Here is a 22,345-nt window from a genome sequence, read left to right on the forward strand (position 1 = left end):
AACCTACAAATTTTGAAGAGAGTGAAGGATATATATAAATTTCCAAATATAAATAGTTGAAAAATAATCAATCAATTAAGATTTATTAACATGTCAATTGCTTTTGTATTGAAATTATAAATTATAAAATTGTATTTTATCAGATAGATAATTAAGTAAAATATTGTTTATAAATAGTTATTTGCTTATAGATTTTATGAAATATATTTTTATAAAGCAAATCATTATTACAATTTATTTATTTAATTAATTTATAAATATTTGAAAAGAAATTATTTAGGATTTTATTAAGTCATTTTTGAAGATTCAAATGAACAATCATTAGTCTAGTTCATCTAACACAAAGATTATTATAGTTGGAGCAGGAGGAATTGGCAAATCAACTTTCATTTAGTATTATGTTAATGGAAAGTACCTTGTCCCAAACTCAACAGTTTGTAATCCATAATTCATTAATAGTTTCTAATAGCTAATATTAATCACTTTTTTTTATATTTGAAAGTATGCGATTTCTTTGTGAAATAAGTTAAATACAAAAGCGAGTAGATAAGATTAGAAATATGGGATACAGCTGGATAGCCATAATTTTAAAATTTAATTAGTCAGTTTTATAGAAATACAAGTGCTGCAATACTTGCTTTTGATATTAATAACATTGAGTCATTACGTAAACTTGATTTTTACTTTAATGATCTCAATAACTAACTAGGTTAGGATGTCATTAAGGTAATTATATCAACCAGATGTGATTTAAAGGGTATGAAATATGATGAAAAAAACAACCCAATTAAAGCTGTAAGTGATGAAGAAATAAATTAATATGTGAAGGAAAAGGGTCTAAAATATTTTGAAACATCTTCTAAAGCAGATATAGGAGTAAAAGATACCTTCAATTATATAATCGAAGAAATCTTAAAAAAGCAATCAATCGTAGGAACTGATAATACTCCAAACAATAATATTTCTCTTATAGAATAAAATTAATCACAAAAACCTCAGTAAAAAAAAGAGGGATGCTGCTCAAGTTGAAGAATTTTGGTATAATAAAAAAAATATTGATTCAATTAATCCCAGTAGAGATAATAGAATTAAAAACAAGATTATAAACAAAACTAAAAAACAAAAAATAATGAATGATTCCTTATAATATTAATGTTTCTCTTATAATAAATAAATAATAATTTTCTCTCTTTTAGTATTAAATTTGCGTATATAGTTAATTATTAAATATTAAATCTTATTAATTCAAATATATCCATATGTTGAAATTTATTTGCTTTCTTAATAAGCAATCTAAAATCCGTCCTTTATGACAAAATATTTATTATATCACTGATCAAGAATTTTCCTTACACCATTAAAATTCTTTTATAAATAGTCAAAGATTTATTGACTTGATGATGATTTATAAATAATTTGAAATGATCCTAACATAAAAAATCATATAACTTGTTACTGTCTATCATTTATTTTATAATTATTTTTGCTAAGTTTGAAATGAAGAAGTAAAAATTAAATATGAGGTTTAATATAATTTTTTATTGCTATTAACTTTTTTTTGAATTAAATTAGTACTTTTACATTATTTATTTCTGATAATGTAATTTTATTCTTTTATAAGCTTTATAAATAAAAGAATAAATATAATTTAAAGTACTAAAAATTATATTTAACTCTTATTTTTTAAATCCCTAATAAAAATTTAAAATACATTCATTTATTAATTTTAAATTATAATTTGAAAAATAAAGAGCAAAAAAAATATTATAAATACCAATTATGTTTGATTTTTTGATAAATTAAAAAAATTATAAAATTAATTGCTTTTAATTAAGATAAATATTTATATTAAGAATTAAGTATTTATTTCAAAGATTGGCCATATTAGATTTATAAATAAAGAAAAACAAAAATTATATCATAATAAATTGTTATTAAAAAAATAATAATCAATTAAAGTTAATTTTATCAATATTAATTATTTAAAAAACTAAAATCATGAAAAGGAATTGTTAAAATCTTTAATGGTAATCTAACAAATTAATAATATTAATTTGATAAAATAATAATAATTTAATTAGAATATAGTTCACATAATTCCTAATTGATAGTATCTATTTAGAGGTGGATCAAGTTAAATTAAATATGTTCATTAAAAAATAGATTTATTTTAATATAAATTATAAAAATAATAAAAGGAATCTTTAATTGAATATAAAAAACAAACTATTTGAATTGAAAATAATGTCATACATACTTGCAACGTATTAAATATACTCAATAAAAATTAATTAAAAATAATAATGTCTTATTATATACACTTTATATAATTTTTAGCAAAGTGCTACTTTGAATGATTTAAAATGATTAAAAACTTTATTTATTACTATTATTGTGTTTATTTTGATGGCATGAAAGTATTTATGATTTGTAAAAATATTATAAACTGCCTATGATTATAATAAATTTCGTTGAAAATAAAAGAAAAGATTAGCCAATTATTATTGAAGTATAATTTTTCAAAGTAATCAAAAATCACAAACAAATATTCTTAAATTATAAATCAAATATTGACAATATTTATTGATCACTAGTGCCTAACTAATTAATAAAATCAAATTTATTTTTTCAGATAAAGATACAAATGGCTTTTGTTTTTAAAGCACCTAGAAAAGATAACAGAAGCTAAACTGCAGATATAGTAGGACCTGGCGCATATATTGATTTATTTCCTCCTTAAACCAACATTTAGAAGAATTTAAGGCCTTTTAATAGTACTTCTATTAAGGGAGTGAATTTAGAAGTTAAAGTTAAAGAATAACTTCCTGGACCTGGCTACTATAATGTTTAGTCAAATAATCATGAAAAAGTTGTTATATCCAGCCCAGATGAGGAAATTAAAGTTATTGAAATTCCTAAGCCGTCTTCGTTTTTTAAAAATAGGCAACACAGATTTCAAAACGAAGATAAAATAGAAGTTCCTGGGCCTGGTGCATATGAAATAGAAAAGGCTAACAGAAGGAAAGTAAAAGGAGGTATAAAATTGCAAGGAAAACCTAAAAGTGTTATTGATCATTTAATGTAGATAAATAGATACAGTAGCATTCCTTCTATACCAGGAAAATAACAATAATATGGATATACTGAAAATGAAAGTATTTATTTATTCATTCATTCAATAAATGTTGTCTTAAATATTTAATCATCTTATTTATTAACATAAAGATAATTAGCTTGAATTAAACTAATTGAATAATAGCATGGCTGATGCAGATAAAAAAGTAATTAGTATTTTTTTATTCCTTTTAATTACTAAATTATGCAAACAAAGATGGTTTTTAAAGAGTTTTAGCAATTAAATTTTGATTGAGATTTGCAATCGTTAAAAATTAATATTTGTCCCTAATAAATATTAAATCCTAAATCAAATATATAATTTTGATAAAAAATGTTTTCTATTGTAATATAAATTTGTTTTAAATCACTAATTATTAGTTGGGACCAGGATGCTACGATGTTAAGGGAACATTCGATAAACCTTCTAGAATTAGAGGAGTATCATGGCATAATTAAAATCTTAATAAAACTGGAATTTCTGAAAAATTAGATACAAGTTGTTATGTTGGACCTGGAAGTTACGAAACAAATTATTTTTCATAAGGGCCTTTGTATAAACTTAAATAGTCACACGTTTTTAGCTCTAAAAGTAATAGAGATCAAAGGAGGGGAGAAAGAGCTAACTCATTTTTATCATCAAAAAATAAATCGATAATGAGCACAAGTTATTAAGTATAGAATGATTCTGAGCCAGATGACAGCGATTCAGAATTCGAGTATATTGAGGTAAGTTATTATATTAGTTAAAGTATTAAAAATATTAAAATTTATTCTAAAAATTAGGATGCTACTCCAGGTCCTGGATATTATCACAACGAATCTACTATGAGTTCTATCAAAACTGTTGGAAAACCAGAAAAATTTTAATATTTTGGAACAAGATCAGAAAGATTCAAGCAAGTTAAAAATGAAATAATTGTAGGCCCAGGATAATATAATCCAATTATGGTAGAAAAACTTGGAAAAGTTGTAATAAATTATAATTAAAAAAATAAATATTAGTTTCTAAATTGTTTATTTTAATAAAAGGAAAATGTAGCCATTTAAAATAAAACAGTCCCATTTGGTTCATCGAATACAAGATTTGAAACTAAAATATTTTAAGAAATTAAGCCTTGTCCTGGCTAATATGAACCTAGAAATACTGTAATTATATTTATTTAAATCAAGTTTTCAATATCATACAAATAGTATTTATAGTAAATTATTTTAATGGTAATTTAATTAATTTAACCTAGTTTGAAGATAGATTGATATATAGAATTTAAAGAGGTTATAGAGGTAATTTCGGTTCAACCGAAAGAAGATTTAAAAACCAAAGCTTTTAACAAGAAGTAAACTACTTTCTTTTTCAATAATATATAAATTAATAAATTAAATTCAAAAGGAAATACCAGGACCAGGTTAATATTTAGATCCCATCATAGAAAAAGAAAACGAAGATGTCAAACCCAATTCAATATTTATATCAAAAACAAAAAGAGATGGCTTAGCAGAAAAGAAAAAAGGTAAATTATTAAAATAATTTATTTTGTAAGTTATAACATATTTTTAATAATTACTTAGTTGTTCCTCCTCCAGGTTAATACAATATAGATGCTTATGATATCAAAAAGAAAGTTTAAAAAGATGATGAAGACGATCCTGAGTTAGCTGTCAAAAAGCCTGGTTTCCTTTCAGGAGAAGTAAGATTTAAAGAACCTAAAGTTGTTAAAAGTAATTTTATCTAAATCAAATAAAAATGTTTTGTTTATTTCTTTATTAATTAATTTAGAAGACGATGATGATGATTTTGATGATGGAGTTCCAATAACAAGTAATAAGCATATCTCAGATTTATATAAAAAGAAACCTAAATAAGTTGCTCCTTTTGGAAGCAAAGTAAATTACTTAAAATTGAAATTTCTACATAATTTATTCAAATTTAATTAACAAATCTAAATAAATTTAATTAAAATAATTTTCATAAAATTTACTGTTTGTTTTTTAAAAAAAAGCAAAAAAGATTTATTGCTTCAAAACAAAATAGTAAAGTTGCTCCTGGACAATATTACGATTAACTTCAATAGAGTTGGAATAAAAGAACATTTAATATATTATTTGCAGAAATCTGATATCTAAAATTAGATTATCTTATTACTAAATTAGAAAAATTAAAAATTATATTTATTAGAAATTACCAAAGAGCCTAAAGCAAAACATAAAATAATTAAAACTCTTTTAATACAAAACCTTTCAAAATAAAGAGATAATTAGTTAGTTTTTAATTAAACATACAGAAAATGTTATCAACTTCAAAGAAGAAATTAATACTAAGATTTTAAATATAAAAATTCAAAGCTTTATTAAAAATATATTTATTGCATATTATTTTTTAGAATTGTTGTTTTATATTTTATAAAGTTTCATCTTTTGTTCATACCATTTTTAATAATTTCTCTATCGGCACGCACACTTCCTAAAAGTGTTGATAAAACTAACCCACATTTTACACCAAATCTTTTTTCATAGTTTTTATAATCATATTCTTTAATTACTCTAATTAATTCTTTGTCTTCTAACTATTTTAGTTACTTTTCTTTTTCTCTCAAACGCTTTGAAAGCAGCTCATATTCTTATATAAATTGCTCTCTGCTATCATATTTATTTAGCATTGTGCTATTTTCATAAAGTACTATTTTATGATTTAGCTTAATCTGTTCATGCTCTAAATTCTATAAATAAAATATTTAATAAATTGATGAAAAATATTATTTTTAATTACGTCCAAGAAATTAGTAATATTAGCAGAAGGCTGCTAATTTTATGTTTACGAGTTGAATGAATTTTAGTTCTTTTTATTTAAGTCAGGCATACTTGTATTAAGAAGTGTTTTTATTTTCTTTTTTGTCTTTTTAATTAAATTTTAAAAATTATTTTGATAACTAACTAAAAATAATTTATTACTTCATTATAAATAATATCATTTGTAGTAAGCTTAGTAGCATGAAGTTAGTCAATTGTCTTTTCAAGAGATCCTAACTCTTCTGAGCTTAATCCCTCAAACATTTAATGCAAGTTAGTCATTATTTTCTTTCTTAAATCTAATGTTTCTTCATGTTTAATTTTCTCTACATTAACTTAACTAAAACTTTGATTGAATTTAGAGTTATCATTTTGCTTAATCGATGGAAGAGTTACTGTTATTATATAATTAAAATTATAAACAAAGTATATTATAAAATAATTTACAGTTATTTTGCTATGATTTGTTAAGCCCTGAAAGAATTGAGATGTTATTTTGGTTTCCTATCATAGAAACATCTCCAATCGTTTAATCAGGCATATCGACAGTCTTCATATGGTCATTAATTGACATGTTTGTCTTATAAATATCAAGAGATACGTTTTAAAGAGTTTATATTTCCTAAATCTCCTATATTTTCTAAGATTTCTAATCATTTAATTTTTTTAAAATTAATTGTCATTTTCTTAATTAATAACTTAAATACCTAAAGTAAGAAATCCTTAGCCTTACTATCTAGAAAATCAGGTAAATGTGTGTCAAATACTTTTTCTCCTAAATTTTAGATAGCCCTAATAATCCAAGATAGTCCTTCATTTCTATTAAATATGATAAATGTATATTTAAATTTTATATATAAAAGTGAATTAATCTCAAAAAAAGCTATTCTTTTATATTATAAAATGATATGATATTTTTATATATTTAAAAAATATAATTTTTTTGATAATTTGATAAAAAATATTATTTAAATAGATATAAATAACTTTACTATTTTTGATACTGATATGGTATATTATATCAATATTTAATTTATTAGAAAATTTTTTAATTATATTTTTAAGTTATGAAAATACTCATTTTTTTGAAAATTATTTAATTTTAAATGCAGGTTTTTATTTTAAGAAATTAAAAAATTTAATAAAATGTAAATAATAAGTCTCTATATTTTTTTATTCATTAAAAATTAATTAGACTTTTAAACATTTTTTTAGATCAAACTTACATTTTGACCAAAATATTTTGTTTTAAAGTTTAAACATAATAAAATTGATTTTAGAAATTTAATACTTTTTTCTAGTATTTTTTAATAAGCATTTATATACCTTTATGTTGCAAAATTTATTATAAATTACTAAAATAATAAATTACCTACTGTCTTTTCCATATTTTAAGATTTCATACAAGAAAGTTCTTTTTGCTTTAGTGAGCTACTTAAAATCTTTTCTTTTTTGATTTATTTAATCTTCAATACTTTAAATTATTTCCTAATTAAATTATTTTTAAATAAATAAATAATTTATAAATTTGTTTAAGTTTTTTTTATGTACAGAGTTATAGTGTTATTTTAATTCAAATTTTTAATAAGATTCTTTGAGAATCTAGTTTTCTCTTTCTATTTCATGTATTCTACTTGTATGAGCCATGACACTTTCAATTAAAGCTGATCTATTAGATGTAGTCATATTGCTTAAATTCATCCCTTTTTTATTTGGGAGCATTGGTGTATTAGGTTAAGAATCTAATGATATCTTTTTTATATCTGGTGCTTTTTAAACTGTAGGGTCTAATAATTGTTCTTCTTTATTTTAGTTAGGTACAGTAATTTCTTTAATATCTGCTTGTAATTTTGCTGACTATTTGTTAAAAAAATTATTCAGTTTTATTTAAATAGAAAGAAGCAATAGCAAAAAATATTTACTAACTCCTTAATTTATCTCATTTTCTTCATAATTGTATGATTCTCTAAGCGGAGAATTCTGACTGTATTTGATTTGTTAGTTATGAGTGCTTCAGAGTCTCTTAAATTTTCAAGCAGTTTTTGCTCAACTAGATTAGATATTTTTTCATAATTTTTAGCTTTTTCAACCATATTCATTGTACTTTCATTATCAGGATCTATCGAATAAAAAGTTTGTAGAATACGTTTTATACCTTCAGGTGTTAAATCTTCTTTTTTAAATGCACTGTCCTCTTTTGTATGGAGATTAGGTACATCATTTACGTATTTTAAAACAGTATTTTTTATATCTCTTATGTTGGAAGGTATGTCATCAACTTTAGTTTATTCGTTTATTTCTTTAACTACATTAGAAAAAATATCTTTTATGCTATCGCTTCTTTATCTAAAATTTTAGCTATTTTTTCTTGTATCTTCATCTGAACTCTTTATAAAGAATTTAATAATTATTCGATATATTTATTTATTTAAAAAATAATAACCATACTGGATTATTTTTAAGCAAGTTGACTAAATTTATCCTGCTGTTATTTAAAGCAGAGTTGCTAATTTTTTTACTTTCAGGAGTCATTGGTTAAGAAGATGAAAATTCTCTTGAGTTTTGGAGTTCAGCAAACTGTTTTTTTGCAATTAAAAGAACACTATCTTTATTCTTTTATGTAAAATTCTTCATTCTTTCATTAATCTTTTTGGGGCTTAGGAGTTCTTCTTTATCATCTTCTTCTTGCTGTTGCTGCTATTCTTCTCTTGTGAGTTTCTTAAAATTTAATAAGAAATATAAGTTATAAAATAAAGATATTACAATTTTTTAATTAAAATGCTAAGTATTAATTACTCTAGATTTTGATCTAGGAAAAAATCTACTTTGTTTTTATTTGCTTTATTCAATTGTTCCTGTTTGCAACGTTTACTGATCCTATTATTATTTTTCCTATTACTTTTTCCATTACTTAACTCCTTTATACCAATGATCAAGACCCTCGATTTCCTTTTCTAATTTAGTGTCTTTCTTTTTTAATAATTAAATTAAAACATTTAGCTTGATAATTATCATGTACTATGTTATTTTACATGTTATACTCCATCTATTGTTAAACTCGATTAATTTATGCTTGGTAAAAAGGTAGCATTCCTTCCTTTTATTACACTTATGTTAGAAAAATCTTATATTTTAGATGCATCTTAATTAGCATTTTATCCATCATACTCTTCATCTTCATTTTCAAAATTTTCTTCTAGCTACGAATAGCTTATTAAAAAGAATTGAATTAAAATTTCTATTTATAAACCAATAAGTTGTACATTTCACTCATAAGCAGAAGCTTTCCTGGACTATTTTTTAACTGCTTAAGCTGGCTTTACTCAAAATTACTGTAATTAGGTTTAGAAAAAAATTTTGTGCCTCTAATAAGAGCAAGATCTGAAGGATATCTCCTTGATTTAAAATTTCCCTTGCCCTTCTTTTTGCCTAAATTATCAACTTGCATTATGTCATAGAATTTGATTGTGTTCATTTCATTATTTTCAATTTTATTAATGACATCCCTTTTTGCTTCCTATTCTACATCTATCCTACTATTGACAGATCTAAGGATTTCTCTTATATTGTTTGGAATTTCAATTTTTTTGGAATTTAGAGAAGTAGTAGTCATGCTTTTCATGACTCTTTCTTATCTCTTGTGCTTTATAGTATCTACCGTAATCATTGTATCTTTAAAGGCATAAATAAATTTTTCAAAATCGGTTGAAGACTTAAATAGTGTTTTAATTGTATGAGTGAGTGAGTAATAAATAATATTAAATTTAGATGGTTTTTAAAGTTATATGAATATTTAATTAATAGGTAAAATATAAAAAATAAAATAACTATATCAAATTCAATTCATAACAATCAATGAATATTTGTTAATTAATTAATTAATTTATTTATTTATTTTTGATAGTAATAAAAGCTTAAAGCGCAATTTTATAACTTTCAGGTATTCAAATCCTTTTATTATATGCTCAAACAAAAGAGTTCAGCTCAATTATTCCTTAATCATTTTCAATATAATATTCTTAAGTTTGGTTTTGATTCAAAAATTGATAATGCAATTTCTTATATTAGAAAAAGTAATTTTAGAATAGATTTTACAATAAATTTTTAAATCATTTTAATTAATCAGATGATTTGATATTAAGTTAGTTGAATTGGGTTTAGGAATAAAAGGTAAAAAATTAAGTGGCTAAAAGAGTTAATTTCAAGGCTATTAAAGTTTAAAGAGATATCTATTAGATGGAATACTTACTCTAAGTAAATATCTGCTTTTGATAATAATAAATCATCTCTTTTTTATTAGCAATAAATAATATAATCAATCTAAACTATATTTTATGAATTTATTTATTGATTTCAAAATTAATTAAAATTTTAACGCTAAGAAAGTAATCGTTTATTTCAAGCTCAAAAAGTATCCCTGTTTAAAAGAAAAGGAATTTGAAAAAGGGTGTGAAAACCCTATCGTAGACTTAATTAAGACCAGACAAATTAATAGCAAAAAATAAAAGTAGCAAAATATTAGCAAATATATTATGGAGTTAACAGAAGGAGACTCAGACATCGCCAATGATTTTAATTTAAAAAATGCATAGGGTGTCAATACACCGAAATAAGTAGCAACTGTTTACGAGTAAACATAAAAATAGCAAACAAGTTATCAAAAGACAGAAAAAACTATAGGCACTAAACAGTTCAAGCAAGCAAACACATTATGGACCAATCCGATGAATATTAACGATGAAAATTTGCCAGATTTAATGCAGGATAGCGAAGATGTAGGAACTCAAGCATAAACAAATTCTAATTTAAATAATATAAATAACAGAATAAATACTATTGAACGAGGAGGAATAGCCTAATAAAACTAGTAAAGAAACCAATAATAATTCTACGTTAGTAATTCCTCACTTTAAACAGGATAATTTAGACAGCTAATTCCTTATAATGGCTCAAGTTTAATGAATGTAATGCCTCAAACTGCTAGTTTTAGCCCAAATGATGATAACAATTACTCTGGCCATCATCAATATTAGAAAAGCAGATATTCTGACGATCAAGTTATATGTAATTAATATCTTATTAAAATAAATATAGGCATTTAATATATATTAATATGCTAAGAAAAGTTTTTCCAACAATGAAATAATTTTATGTCCTTGTTAAAATTAATTAAGCTTGGAGATTAATTATAAAAATCACTTTATTCGTTGCTGTTAAATTTAAGCAATTTTTAATAACAAAAGTATACAATGAAGGTATTACAGGCAGGATGCCTGCAAAGGTTAGATGCAAAAACTGCGATTAACTTGTTCAAACAATAGTAAAATTTGAACCAGGGTAATTTATTTAGTTTATTAAATTTAATATAAAAGTGAAATTATAATTTATTTAAAAAAATCTATCAGATAATCTACCAGTATTTGTTCTCTAGTTCTTTGTCTTTTAACTTGCACGCTTTGTTGTTTTCCATACTTACTTGACTAATGCAAAGATGCAGTTCACTACTGTCCAAATTGTATATTAAATTTCATATAAAAAAATTAATATCACATTTATTTATTATTGTTGGTAGAATCTAAATATTTATAATAAATTATTGTTAAAAAGGTGGCTTTGTGATTGGCGTGAAAAAATTTTGAACTCAAAATCAATCAACTTTTTCAAGTCTGTAACTATATCAAGATATTCATAAAATAGAAAAAAATTCTTTAAATTTAGAAATACAAATTAAATAAAATTAAAATAGATAAAAAAATAAATAATTGTATTTAGAATGATTAATTATACTCTTTAAAATAGATAAAAAATAAAATTTAATTTTGTCTCTCTCAAATAAAGCAAGCAAGCAGCAGAAAAAATAGATTTGCAAATTATACAATATAATGAATGAATGTATCTTTTTTGCTACTAGTAATATCTCACACTTTTTATTTAAATAAATAAATGAGTCTAAGTTAAAACCAAAAAATTTAATTAAGCAAGTGCCACTAAAAATATAAAATGTAAAAATTGTTAATAAATGGTAAATGAAATTATATTAAAATTTATAAATGAATTTTAAAGTTCTTTTTTTTAAAAAAATCGTTAATGTATTAATAATAAATTAATTAATGACTTTTAAATAATTATATTATTTTGAAGTATTTATTTATTTCATTATGTTTGTTTAGTTCAAATGCTTTTATGTATCTATTATTTTTAAAATCATGATAATAATTAATTCTCTCTATTTATGAAAAAGTAAACACAATTTGCTATTTTATTTATTTAAGAAAAAATCATCTCATTATTTGCTGATAAATCCTAAATAAAAAGGGATTAAATAAAAGAACAAATAAGAGTTTTTTAAAATATTATTAAAAATGAAAGTGATATCTAAACAAATTATTAATAAATTTAATCTATTACATATTGTAAATACAATTTTTCTTATGAGAAAATTTATTTTTTATCTATTTTAATTAAATACAAGATCTCTTTTAAAACTATTTGTAAATTTATTTAAAATGAATAAATATATTTAATTATTAAAAACATCTTATTTATTTTTTGTTAAAAGATAAAAGAATTTTTCTTCAATGAGTAATATTGACTCTATCCTACAATAAGTTACAGATGAATATATTTTCTCTAAGGAATCTTTAAAAGAATTATTGCTAAAAATCTAAACTACTAAATCTGAATGGACTTAGCTTGAATATGAAAATAATGATAATTACTCAGTAGACTTATTTGCTAAAGATCTGAATAAAAAATAAAACCTAATACTTTCAATCTACAAGAAGACTAAAAAATTTAGTTAAAACAAGAAAGCTAATGGTATTTTGATATAAGGATAGGATTTCTTTTCTTTGTCTGATATTTCTAATTGTTTCTAAACTTTTGATTATATAATTTAAGCAACAGAATACAATCAATGTAATCATTTATTAATATAATTTAGAATTTATCTTTTTTAAACCAACAATAAATAAATAAATTTATTTATTTAAATAATTAGATTTCAAATCACTAAGATCATATATTTCAGAAGAAGTAATTCTTATTCAAATTATTATTTGTCTCTTAAATTTTTTAATTTAAAAGATAAATGAAAGAACTATTCCTTACATAAAAACACTAAACATTAATAAAAGGTAAAAAATTAATTTTTGATTAAAACTTCATTAATTAAAATTATTAATTTTAATAGTTATCTAAACATAAGAAGTTAAAAGGCAAAAACAATTGCAGAAAATATATCTAAATGCTATAATTTATCCTAGTTAATAATAGATTTAAGGTAATATTTACTAAGTAAAATTTTATTTAACTTTACTTTAGTTTAAATTACTTAGGTTCTTTGGGTGCTGCTAGTTTTTCAATTCCTTTAAAAAGCTGTTTAAATTTACAAAAAGTTTATTTTAATTTTAAATTCTAGAATACATTTGATTAGTAAGTTTGTTTATTACTTATATCACTAATTAAATGTTTTTTTAGTAAATTAATGATAGGTGAAGAAGGTATTTAAGGATTAAGCGAAGGTCTTCGCAATCATCCTAGCATTCAAAGCTTTAGTCTTATTTTGGAGTATTATTATAAAAATTTATATGCTAATTATTTTAATATATTTAATAATAAATTATAGTAACAATGAAATTGGATTTGGTCTTAAATATTTAATTTAAAACCTAAATACTTGCTAAAATTTAATGAAACTTCATCTTTCTTTAAAGTAACACATAGATTATTTTTTAAAAACTAAAAGATTAAATTTTTTTTAATGATAGTAATTGCATGGTGTAGTATTCTAGTTATCATACCTACTCTTTAAATGGATGCTAAAATTTGACACAATTTTCGTTAAATCTATTGTAATAATATTTTAAATATAGTAAATAAATTTTAAATATCCTTTTAATTTAGCAATGGTAATATTACTCCTCAAATTGTTAAAGGTTTAACTTCTAGCCTCAGTCTCCAATATTTTAGCTTAGATTTAAGGTAAACTTAATTTTAATTATTCTTTTCTCCTATTATCTATTTTTTACTGAAATGCAATAAATAATTTATTTTATTATTTTATCTAAACAGATAAGATGGATAAATTTAATCTGAAACAAAAAAAATTAAAAAATTATTTTTTAAAAATAAATAAATGGTTTAAATTAAGTTAATTAACTGACAGTAACAGTAAATGATCATAATTTAATTATTTAAAAAAATTTTAATTTATAAAATACATTTTAAATTAAGCATTTTATTGAAAAATTAATTTTCTAATCTTCATATTTGCACTTTAATTTATTTCAAAATTTTATTAAAAAAAAATGAATTATATAAATTAAGAAATAAATTTTGAAATATAATAATTTAACACCACAAATTGAAAAAACTATTATTTTAAATAAAATTTTTTTTTTTAAAATATTATTTATTGCTTTTTACTTTATTGAGTTTTTTATTTTATCAATTTTTTTCAATAGTATCATTTCCTTATTCTTGCTATTAAAGTTCTATTTAGGTTTTATCTTGAATTTAACTAGGATCGTCTTATTCATCCATATCATATTATTAATAAACTTATTATTGTTTTAAGCATTTCTTTAATAATTTAAGTGCTTATAGAATTATAATTATTAAATAAACAGTAAAATTAAATATAAGTAAAGATAGATAAAAAACTTTAGAATTTATTTATTTTTAATCAGTTTTTTGATTTTGTTATTAATCTTCTTATTTTAGGATATTTATTTAGATAATTTATTAAATAAAGTATTATTTTTAGTTTTTGTTTACAAAGTGCTCATAACCTAAATATACATTTTTCCAATCTATTGCTCTCAATTCTAAAGTCAAATTTCCTTTCAGTTCTTTATCAAAATTTATTTCAATTTATATTTATGAGGGATAGAAGTTGTTGTATGAGAAATCATTTATTTCCAATAATCTATTGTTCTCCTCGATAACATAAATTTAAATGGGAATCAAAAAAAAGTTTTTTATTTTCTCTGAGTTATCATTTAAAGATATCTAAATCTTAGCTTTCAAAGATGAATATAGTTTTAAAGCTATTGATTAATTGCTACAAAAAATAAAATTTTCGCAACTAACTGACATAATAGAATTTAAAACAGAGTTGCCTCTTTCCAATTACCCTTAGTTAATTTCATATTTTTAAATTTAATTTAAATTAGCAAAGCTCAATGATTGAACAAGAATTATTTGAGACATAAAGTCAATATTTAACTTGATAGTTTTCTTTAACAAACTATTATTGTAAATTTATAAATAGAAAGTACAAGTTCTAATTGAGCATTTATTTTAATATTTTTATGTGATTTATGATATTAAAATTTAACATTCTATCGTATATTGAAAATTAGAATATTTATCAATTTTAAAATCTTTAAATTAAAGTTTCAACAATTCTTCTTAAAATTTAGGATCTACTCTCAACTAAAAATCATAGCACTCCTTTGGTGTTTGTAAAATAGTAATTATCATTTTAACACTCTGAATATAACTTGTAGAATGACTATTTTAAAAATGAAAAGTAATATATTTCTCTAAGTTTATCAAATTTTATTCACAATATTTAGAATTTTGGCCATTGAAATGACTCTCACATCTCTCAAAGATTCCATCATCATCAAAAACTGGGAAAGAATTATGATCAGGACAGTATTATTCGCAAATTCGATCATTGTTTTTTTGAATTTTTGTAAATCTTGGACAATCACGGTAGCATCTATTTTAAAAGAAAACTTTTTGATTAGCACATCTACATTTATGATCTGATTCAACCATATACCTTGATAAAGTACAGCTTAAACAATCATTTGATGATTTACTAGTGCAATTTGCACACAAAGGATGACATTATTCGCATTCATTATTTTCGTTTGAATAAGTTCCTTCTGGACAACTCTCTAAGCATGTGTTTAAATGAAGATAAGGATATTTCTTATTGCATTTTTAGCAAATGTTAATATTTTATTCACACTTAAAGCAATTTTTTATCTAACAACATTCATTTTAAAGAAGATACAATTATGGTCCTGATTATAGTTTACATTCTTTACTTTCGCATTTACAAAATAATTTATTATTGCATTAGTATTCTTTAAAATAATAATTGCATTCAGTGCAACTGGATTCATTTGTGCAAGAAAAGCAGTTATTAGGACATTATAAACATTCCTTGTAATCGACATTTCCTTATTTTATTGAAGGGAAATAACCAATAGGACACTCATCAATACAGTAACTAAATCCATATAATGTACCAATTATTAAATATTTATTAGGTTTACATCTTAAACATGATTCATTAGTTTTAGAACAAATTAAGCAATTTTCATCACATATTTTTATGCACGTATTAAGTAAACTCGATAATTGATATTGTTAAAAGCATTAACACTCGTTTATATTTAATTAATAATTTGAATTCGGAATACATTTTATACATTGGTTTTATTTTTACTCCAAACACAATTTAATTTACACATTTTAATCACAATCTTTAAAATCATAAACACTTAGATTATTTACACAATTAAAAATGCATTTGCCATCAAAAAGATTATATTCTAGATGGCATTAAATGCATATATTTTGCTAATTTTTACTGCATTTTAAACAATTATCAATTTTGCACTTTCTACACAAAAGTTACTGTTCATCTATTGAATAATTTAATTCACATTTAGATGTGCACCATTAAGGGTTATCTTCATATCTATATTATCCCTCACATGACTCAAGACATAGTTTCTAATCATTTTCAATTTTATAAAACTTTGGACATTTTTTAACACAAATATTGCCTAATAAAAAATCCTTACATTTACTTATGCATTCACCATCATTTTATTATTAAAGAACGCAAATACTTTTACATTATAACGATTCAATATAAAAAAAATAATTATGGTAGCAAGATAAGCATGGTAATTATTTTTATTAAATAAAATAATCATAATCCAAATAGCAACTTTTACAACCAGTAGGACAATTAAAACAATAGTTACCCTCTTCAGAAATAATAATTTACTAGGCAGAATCACATTTTAGATAGCATTTTAAATCATTCATCAAAAAATAATTTGGCTGACATTAAATACAGTTTTTCTCATCTTTTGATAAAATAAGACAATTTTTAATCTTTTCTATTTGGTCAATTTGAATTTCTTTTTTGCCAGCTATGCATGCTGAATTATCTTAATCTTTAAAAAAGCCATATTTACATTTTAAACAAATATTACCTTCATGGCATACTAAGCAGTCTTGGATTTAGCAATCAAGGACTTTATAATAATTACCATATTTTTCTAAGTATTATTTATGACCTAAATTTAATTATCCAAAAAACTAACTCCTAAATTTATTCAAACACTTTTTTTCATTACAATAAATGTAGTTCATACATTTTTAAGTTTGACAAAAGCATAATCCTTGAAATAAGACATATCCTTTTTCACATAAAATACATTATTTACCTTAATAAATATAGCTTATTTATCCTATCTAAAAGTTGTTTTAGTTAATTTTATCTACAATTTTACAGTCTGGAAATTATGAATCAATAAAACAATTATTATCTGAAGAATAATCTATATAGTATCCTTCAAAGCATTCTATGCATTTATCATTTATAAATTACTTACAAGGTATTTTGGTTTCTTTGCAAATTGTAAAATCAGAATCAAGGTTTTTATAAGTAAAAAATGAATGAAAACGATTTACACTCCCAGGTATACTAATTCCACATATAGCTTCGCAACGTGATCCTTTTACTAAATTATAACCACTTTAACATAAGATACAAGTATTTTATATGCTATGGATAATGCAATTTTAAATATTTTACTCGCACTTCATAGTTTTCGAGCTGAAATAAAATCCTTATTCACACTCCAAACAAAAAGAATGTTCATTATTGTATTTCGTACATTTTTCAAATGAAATATCCTTGATTTCTAGGTTAGAATTGTTATAAAGACATTTATAAATTAAGTAAGGGAAATCTTATCTACTTATAATATTTTTTTCACATTCAAAATAGTTATAATTATTAAAAATTTTCTCATTTTTTTCAAGCTTATAAAAAAAGTTTACACATATTTAATCTTGCTTGCCAAAATCAATACCATAAAACTAATATTATTTATTTTTTTTTTCTTTTTCAGTATCTGTCATTATATTTTCTGAACCTAAAAATATTTCTGATAAATGTTTTAAATAATTTAAAACCATTACATTTTTTAAATCAAAGTTTTCTATTAAATTTTAATTTATGGCTGAATTAATTTAGCACTACAAGCTTAAGCAAGCATCAATATTATATGCTTAATGCTCACAGTAAATAGATAGTATCCTAATAGAGCATTCGTTTCTTTACTCATTAACATAATAACTTCCATAATCAATGCAGTATATGCATTTCTTTTCATTGTTGAATATGCACTAATTATTCATTTTAGTTTAATCAAACTATTCTGAAGGCTGCTTTAAAAGAATAGGTTAACTAAAAGCTTTAATTTAATTATTTTAAAAGTCCTCTTCATTTTATAACTATTTTTTTTTAAACTCTATTAATCTTTGCTTCAAAAATAGCTAATTATATGAATTCTAAATTATTTTATTTTAATTAATCCTTATACCAAGAGATGTATAATTAAATAAGTTTTGTGAGTCATTTTGGTGATTTTATTAGATTTTTAAAAGCTTTTAACGTTTATCGTGAAGATTCTATTAACTAAAAAGGTGTCTTTAATTTTACATAATACATTCACCATTGATAAGTATGCTTTCAATGTTACAGCTTAAACATTGATTGGGATTCTTTCTGCTTATAATTAAGCATCCAGACATTTTAATACAACTTTAAAGATGAAGCTTATAGAAAGGAAAACATTTTGAACATAGTTCTTTTCCTTATATTTCAAAATACTCTTAACAAAAAGGTATAATTACTTAACACTTAGATTTATCATCTTTTAATGCATATGAATATGAACACCTAAAATTTTCTTTTTCAAGTATTTATTCTTATTTAAAGCATCCTACTAATTTGTCATAATATCTTTCAATATAAATATAGTTATCTTTACATTATATTAAATGAGAAAACATTGAAATTTAGTCTGGGTTGACAAAATTTTCTCCTAAATATATTCCTTATTAAGTTTAAAAATATGAATAAAATCCCTACTAAAACTACTAACATTTCTAAAATTATGAATCAAACAAAGCACAAAAAGTTTTAAATGTATCTTTGAATATATTTTTTGTAATAGTATCTAAAATAAACCCAAACCTTGGAAATAAGCATTCTGTTTCACTTTCATTTACTATAGCACATCTCTCCAAAAATTTTTAATCTTTGACCATAGTATACTAGTTATTTGGGAGCAACTGAATACCATCTAAAGCCTCTGCACATAAGCCATCCTACGCTAACCTCTTGCAGTTTGCATATTAAAGATGAGACAACTAAAATCTAAATTCAATGCATGATTTATAATTTTTTGAAACAATGTAACCTAATTCACATTCAATACAAAGCTATTAGTCATAAAGATATCTACTAAATGTACTTGGAGCATAGACATATTCAACACACATATCAATTTAATCAATCTCCTAACAGTTCAATATAAAAAATACTTTTAAAATATTCAATATTTAAAATGTGTTTATTTATCTATTTCGCTTCATTTTTTTACTCTAAAATTTTTATCAAATTGAATATAAAATATCCTTTATTAGGTATATTGTAATCACTTCATATATTTATTTATGCCTTTCAAAGTAATATATGAAGCGCAAAATTAATTTTTTTGGAATCTAATTTTTATTTTAATTCTAAATTGGATTAGTTTTATATATATTTCAAGACAAAAATAATAAATTAATTAATTAAGAAATAATTAAATTAGGATTTTCCATTTTAAGAACTTTGAGAATTTGAAAAAAAAGACACCAAATCTAAAAAACCTTTATATGAAAAAATAAATAAATAAATTATTTGATTAAAATATATTTTAATTCAAAAAAAAAAATTAATGAATTAGAGAGTCATTTATTGTTTGAATTTGCATTGTAAATTTTAGCATTTAGAGAAAAGAAAAAATAGTATTTAGATAGCTCAATATATTTGATAAATTAAAGTAATATATTTTATTTTTGATTAAACATTCTTTTGGAAATATATTGAAATAGATTATTACATTACCATTAAGTATCAAAAGCAAAAAAATAATAAAATTATTTTGTAATTTAATTTTAGTAAAATGCTAGATAATTTCATAATTTTTAAGTTATTATTGTAAACCTATCGAATTACATATTCTTCTTTTTTTGTTTTTAAAAATCAGCCAAAAATTAAAAATAAGTTTTGATTATAATTATTTTATATATTTTGAGCAAATGCTTTTATGGGTAGTTAATATAAAAAAAATTTGAAAGTATAAATGTTTGCTTAGATAATCAAATCTTTTAAATTGATATTATTAATTTATAAGATATTGTTAATTAATTCACAAAAAATATTAAAGTTTTATAGGTTCAAACAAAAATGAATAGTTTTCAAATGAGCAGCAATTCCTAATAAGTTTAAGCTGATCCTGAAATAGAGGAGAGAATAAAAAAAATAGTAGATGAGTTTGAAGATAATTTTATTTTTGATAGCTAATATGTTTAGGCCAATGAGTTCTTAAATTAGATTACAGATAAAACAATTAGAGAAGATATTAGGATACTTAGCATTGAAGCAAGAGTATTAATTTATGATGACCCGCTTAAATCAGAATAAATTTACCAAGCATTATTTGAAAAACATCCAACTTATTTTAAAAATACATTTGAATATTTAACACTCTTATTTGACTGTTATGAAGGAAAAGCTTAGGAAGTTAAAAAAAAAGTTCTTTAAATTGTCTAAAATTACTAAGGAAACTAAGAAAATGATGCTTACTTTTTAGCTTGCAAAAGTGTTGCAATGAAATCCAAAAAAAACATGGAATTATCTAGAAAGTTAATGAAATAAGCTATAGAAAAAGCTAATAAAGCTTACCAGATATCGGATATGTACGCATAATTAGGAAACACTTATTTAGAATTAGAATAATATTAAAAAGCAATAAAATACTACTTAGAGGGCTTGAAAATACAACCAAAAAATGATGAATGTTTAAATAACATAAGTTTTTGTTATTTAGAAATGCATGAACTAGAAAAATCTATTTAATTTGGGGAACTTGCTCTCTTGAATTACCCCTATAACTCTACTGTCCTTTGTAATTTAGCAATTGTATACGAAGAGCTGGACGATATAGATAAAGCAGAGTAAGCTTATCTTGCCTTGTTTTAAAACAAAACAAGTGGTTGTGTTTAACATGCAAATTACATGCAGTTTCTATATGAACACAGATTTAATGATCCTAATAAAAGACTTTTAATCATCGAACATTTAAAAAAAGGATTTATTTATGAGCCAACTGCATAAAATTCCATTTTTGAACCCTTTTACGTTTTTTTAAAGGAAACTGAGAAATTTGGTAAAGCTCTTTACTCCTATAAAATAATTGTATGTTTTATGGATTTTTTAGAGACAATAAGATAGCAAGCTCCTAATTTATTAGAAAATATAGCTTTAAAAGTTAATAAAATTATATAATCTCTTTAATAAATTGAAATCGACGAAGAATTCGAAGATATTTCAGATGATGAATATGAATATGAAGATGGCTATGAAGTAGAAGAAGATTATAGTAGTAATTAAGTGTAAGTTTAAGATAGTTAAGATAATTAGGAGGTTGATTAACAATAAAATCTTAACATAAAAACTGATGGATAATTTTTAGAAAATTTGATTTTAGGAAATTAAATTTATCAAGATCCTACTTTAGTAAAGCCAATTAGTACTCATTAGTAAATAGCTATATATAAGCTAATTTATGATATGATCTTATTAAAATCTAGAGAAAATTCAATTTTGTATAGTTTAATAATATATAATAGACACATATCTGAGAATTTGCATTTTTAAAGCAATATATAATTTTGGGATTTATATTTTGATTGATATTATTTTATATGTTTTTAAATTAGTATACCAATTTTAAAAAATAAGCATTTAACAACTCTATTAATTTCAATTAAATTTTAGCATTTTTTAAAATATCTTTATCTATCGCAAGTAAGGTTTTGACAGAAACAAAAGCAAATAAAATGAACCTTTAAATTTCATAAAATTATTCATTTTATGAAATGTACATATGATTTTTTAAATTTATTCTTTTTTTATTTTGAAAAAGCACAAAACCAGTAAATTAATTATAAATATTATCCTATACTTTAACAAAATAATTCTAAAATTAATTGATGAAAGAAGAATAATTAAAATTTTAAAAACGGAAGAGGAAATATTTGAATTGAGACTATAAAAACTATACAT

At 22.0% G+C, this 22,345-nt stretch overlaps 9 protein-coding genes across 9 annotated transcripts; 5 read left to right on the plus strand and 4 right to left on the minus strand. All coding sequences in view use genetic code 6, as the record gives it.

The window, feature by feature from the left end:
• Positions 1-310: 310 nt before the first annotated feature.
• Positions 311-1,029, plus strand: TTHERM_00723010 (small guanosine triphosphatase family Ras-related in brain (Rab) family protein; the record flags this gene model as incomplete). The annotated part of the gene is made up of 2 exons (XM_001031779.3): positions 311-437; positions 503-1,029. The coding sequence occupies 2 exons, from the start codon at positions 311-313 to the stop codon at positions 1,027-1,029; spliced, it is 654 nt and encodes a 217-aa protein (XP_001031779.1).
• A 1,615-nt stretch (positions 1,030-2,644) lies between these two features.
• On the plus strand, positions 2,645-5,231 carry TTHERM_00723020 (sperm-tail PG-rich repeat protein; the record flags this gene model as incomplete). Its single annotated transcript, XM_001031780.3, has 10 exons — positions 2,645-3,155; positions 3,226-3,281; positions 3,496-3,843; positions 3,901-4,086; positions 4,147-4,263; positions 4,356-4,451; positions 4,505-4,625; positions 4,684-4,833; positions 4,892-4,998; positions 5,115-5,231. The coding sequence occupies 10 exons, from the start codon at positions 2,645-2,647 to the stop codon at positions 5,229-5,231; spliced, it is 1,809 nt and encodes a 602-aa protein (XP_001031780.1).
• Positions 5,232-5,359: 128 nt separating this feature from the next.
• On the minus strand, positions 5,360-9,722 carry TTHERM_00723030 (hypothetical protein). Its single transcript, XM_001031781.2, has 12 exons — positions 9,165-9,722; positions 8,934-9,111; positions 8,698-8,871; positions 8,350-8,619; positions 7,824-8,288; positions 7,453-7,758; positions 7,274-7,389; positions 6,609-6,720; positions 6,349-6,550; positions 6,064-6,296; positions 5,882-6,007; positions 5,360-5,831 (listed from the first exon to the last, which is right to left on the minus strand). Exons 1-12 carry the CDS (start codon positions 9,566-9,568, stop codon positions 5,523-5,525), a joined length of 2,895 nt encoding a protein of 964 aa, XP_001031781.2. The 5' UTR covers positions 9,569-9,722; the 3' UTR covers positions 5,360-5,522.
• Positions 9,723-10,235: 513 nt separating this feature from the next.
• On the plus strand, positions 10,236-11,540 carry TTHERM_00723040 (LITAF-like zinc ribbon domain protein; the record flags this gene model as incomplete). Its single annotated transcript, XM_001031782.3, has 4 exons — positions 10,236-10,965; positions 11,145-11,238; positions 11,307-11,416; positions 11,509-11,540. 4 exons carry the CDS (start codon positions 10,236-10,238, stop codon positions 11,538-11,540), a joined length of 966 nt encoding a protein of 321 aa, XP_001031782.3.
• A 47-nt stretch (positions 11,541-11,587) lies between these two features.
• TTHERM_00723049 (transmembrane protein, putative) lies at positions 11,588-12,109 on the minus strand (the record flags this gene model as incomplete). The annotated part of the gene is made up of 1 exon (XM_001470571.2): positions 11,588-12,109. One exon carries the CDS (start codon positions 12,107-12,109, stop codon positions 11,588-11,590), a length of 522 nt encoding a protein of 173 aa, XP_001470608.1.
• Positions 12,110-12,479: 370 nt separating this feature from the next.
• Positions 12,480-14,065, plus strand: TTHERM_00723050 (kinase domain protein, putative; the record flags this gene model as incomplete). Its single annotated transcript, XM_001031783.2, has 10 exons — positions 12,480-12,819; positions 12,902-12,936; positions 12,988-13,037; positions 13,094-13,183; positions 13,225-13,335; positions 13,381-13,470; positions 13,529-13,615; positions 13,671-13,754; positions 13,807-13,884; positions 13,975-14,065. The coding sequence occupies 10 exons, from the start codon at positions 12,480-12,482 to the stop codon at positions 14,063-14,065; spliced, it is 1,056 nt and encodes a 351-aa protein (XP_001031783.2).
• A 1,393-nt stretch (positions 14,066-15,458) lies between these two features.
• Positions 15,459-16,160, minus strand: TTHERM_000723051 (transmembrane protein, putative; the record flags this gene model as incomplete). The annotated part of the gene is made up of 1 exon (XM_012800326.1): positions 15,459-16,160. One exon carries the CDS (start codon positions 16,158-16,160, stop codon positions 15,459-15,461), a length of 702 nt encoding a protein of 233 aa, XP_012655780.1.
• A 1,146-nt stretch (positions 16,161-17,306) lies between these two features.
• On the minus strand, positions 17,307-19,512 carry TTHERM_000723053 (DHHC zinc finger protein, putative; the record flags this gene model as incomplete). Its single annotated transcript, XM_012800327.1, has 2 exons — positions 17,307-17,384; positions 17,443-19,512. The coding sequence occupies 2 exons, from the start codon at positions 19,510-19,512 to the stop codon at positions 17,307-17,309; spliced, it is 2,148 nt and encodes a 715-aa protein (XP_012655781.1).
• Positions 19,513-20,464: 952 nt separating this feature from the next.
• On the plus strand, positions 20,465-21,973 carry TTHERM_00723070 (tetratricopeptide repeat protein; the record flags this gene model as incomplete). Its single annotated transcript, XM_001031785.2, has 1 exon — positions 20,465-21,973. One exon carries the CDS (start codon positions 20,465-20,467, stop codon positions 21,971-21,973), a length of 1,509 nt encoding a protein of 502 aa, XP_001031785.2.
• Between the last annotated feature and the right edge of the window lie 372 nt (positions 21,974-22,345).

The sequence above is a fragment of the Tetrahymena thermophila genome (genome assembly GCF_000189635.1).
Source record: "Tetrahymena thermophila SB210 genomic scaffold scf_8254362, whole genome shotgun sequence".
Taxonomy (NCBI): domain Eukaryota; phylum Ciliophora; class Oligohymenophorea; order Hymenostomatida; family Tetrahymenidae; genus Tetrahymena; species Tetrahymena thermophila.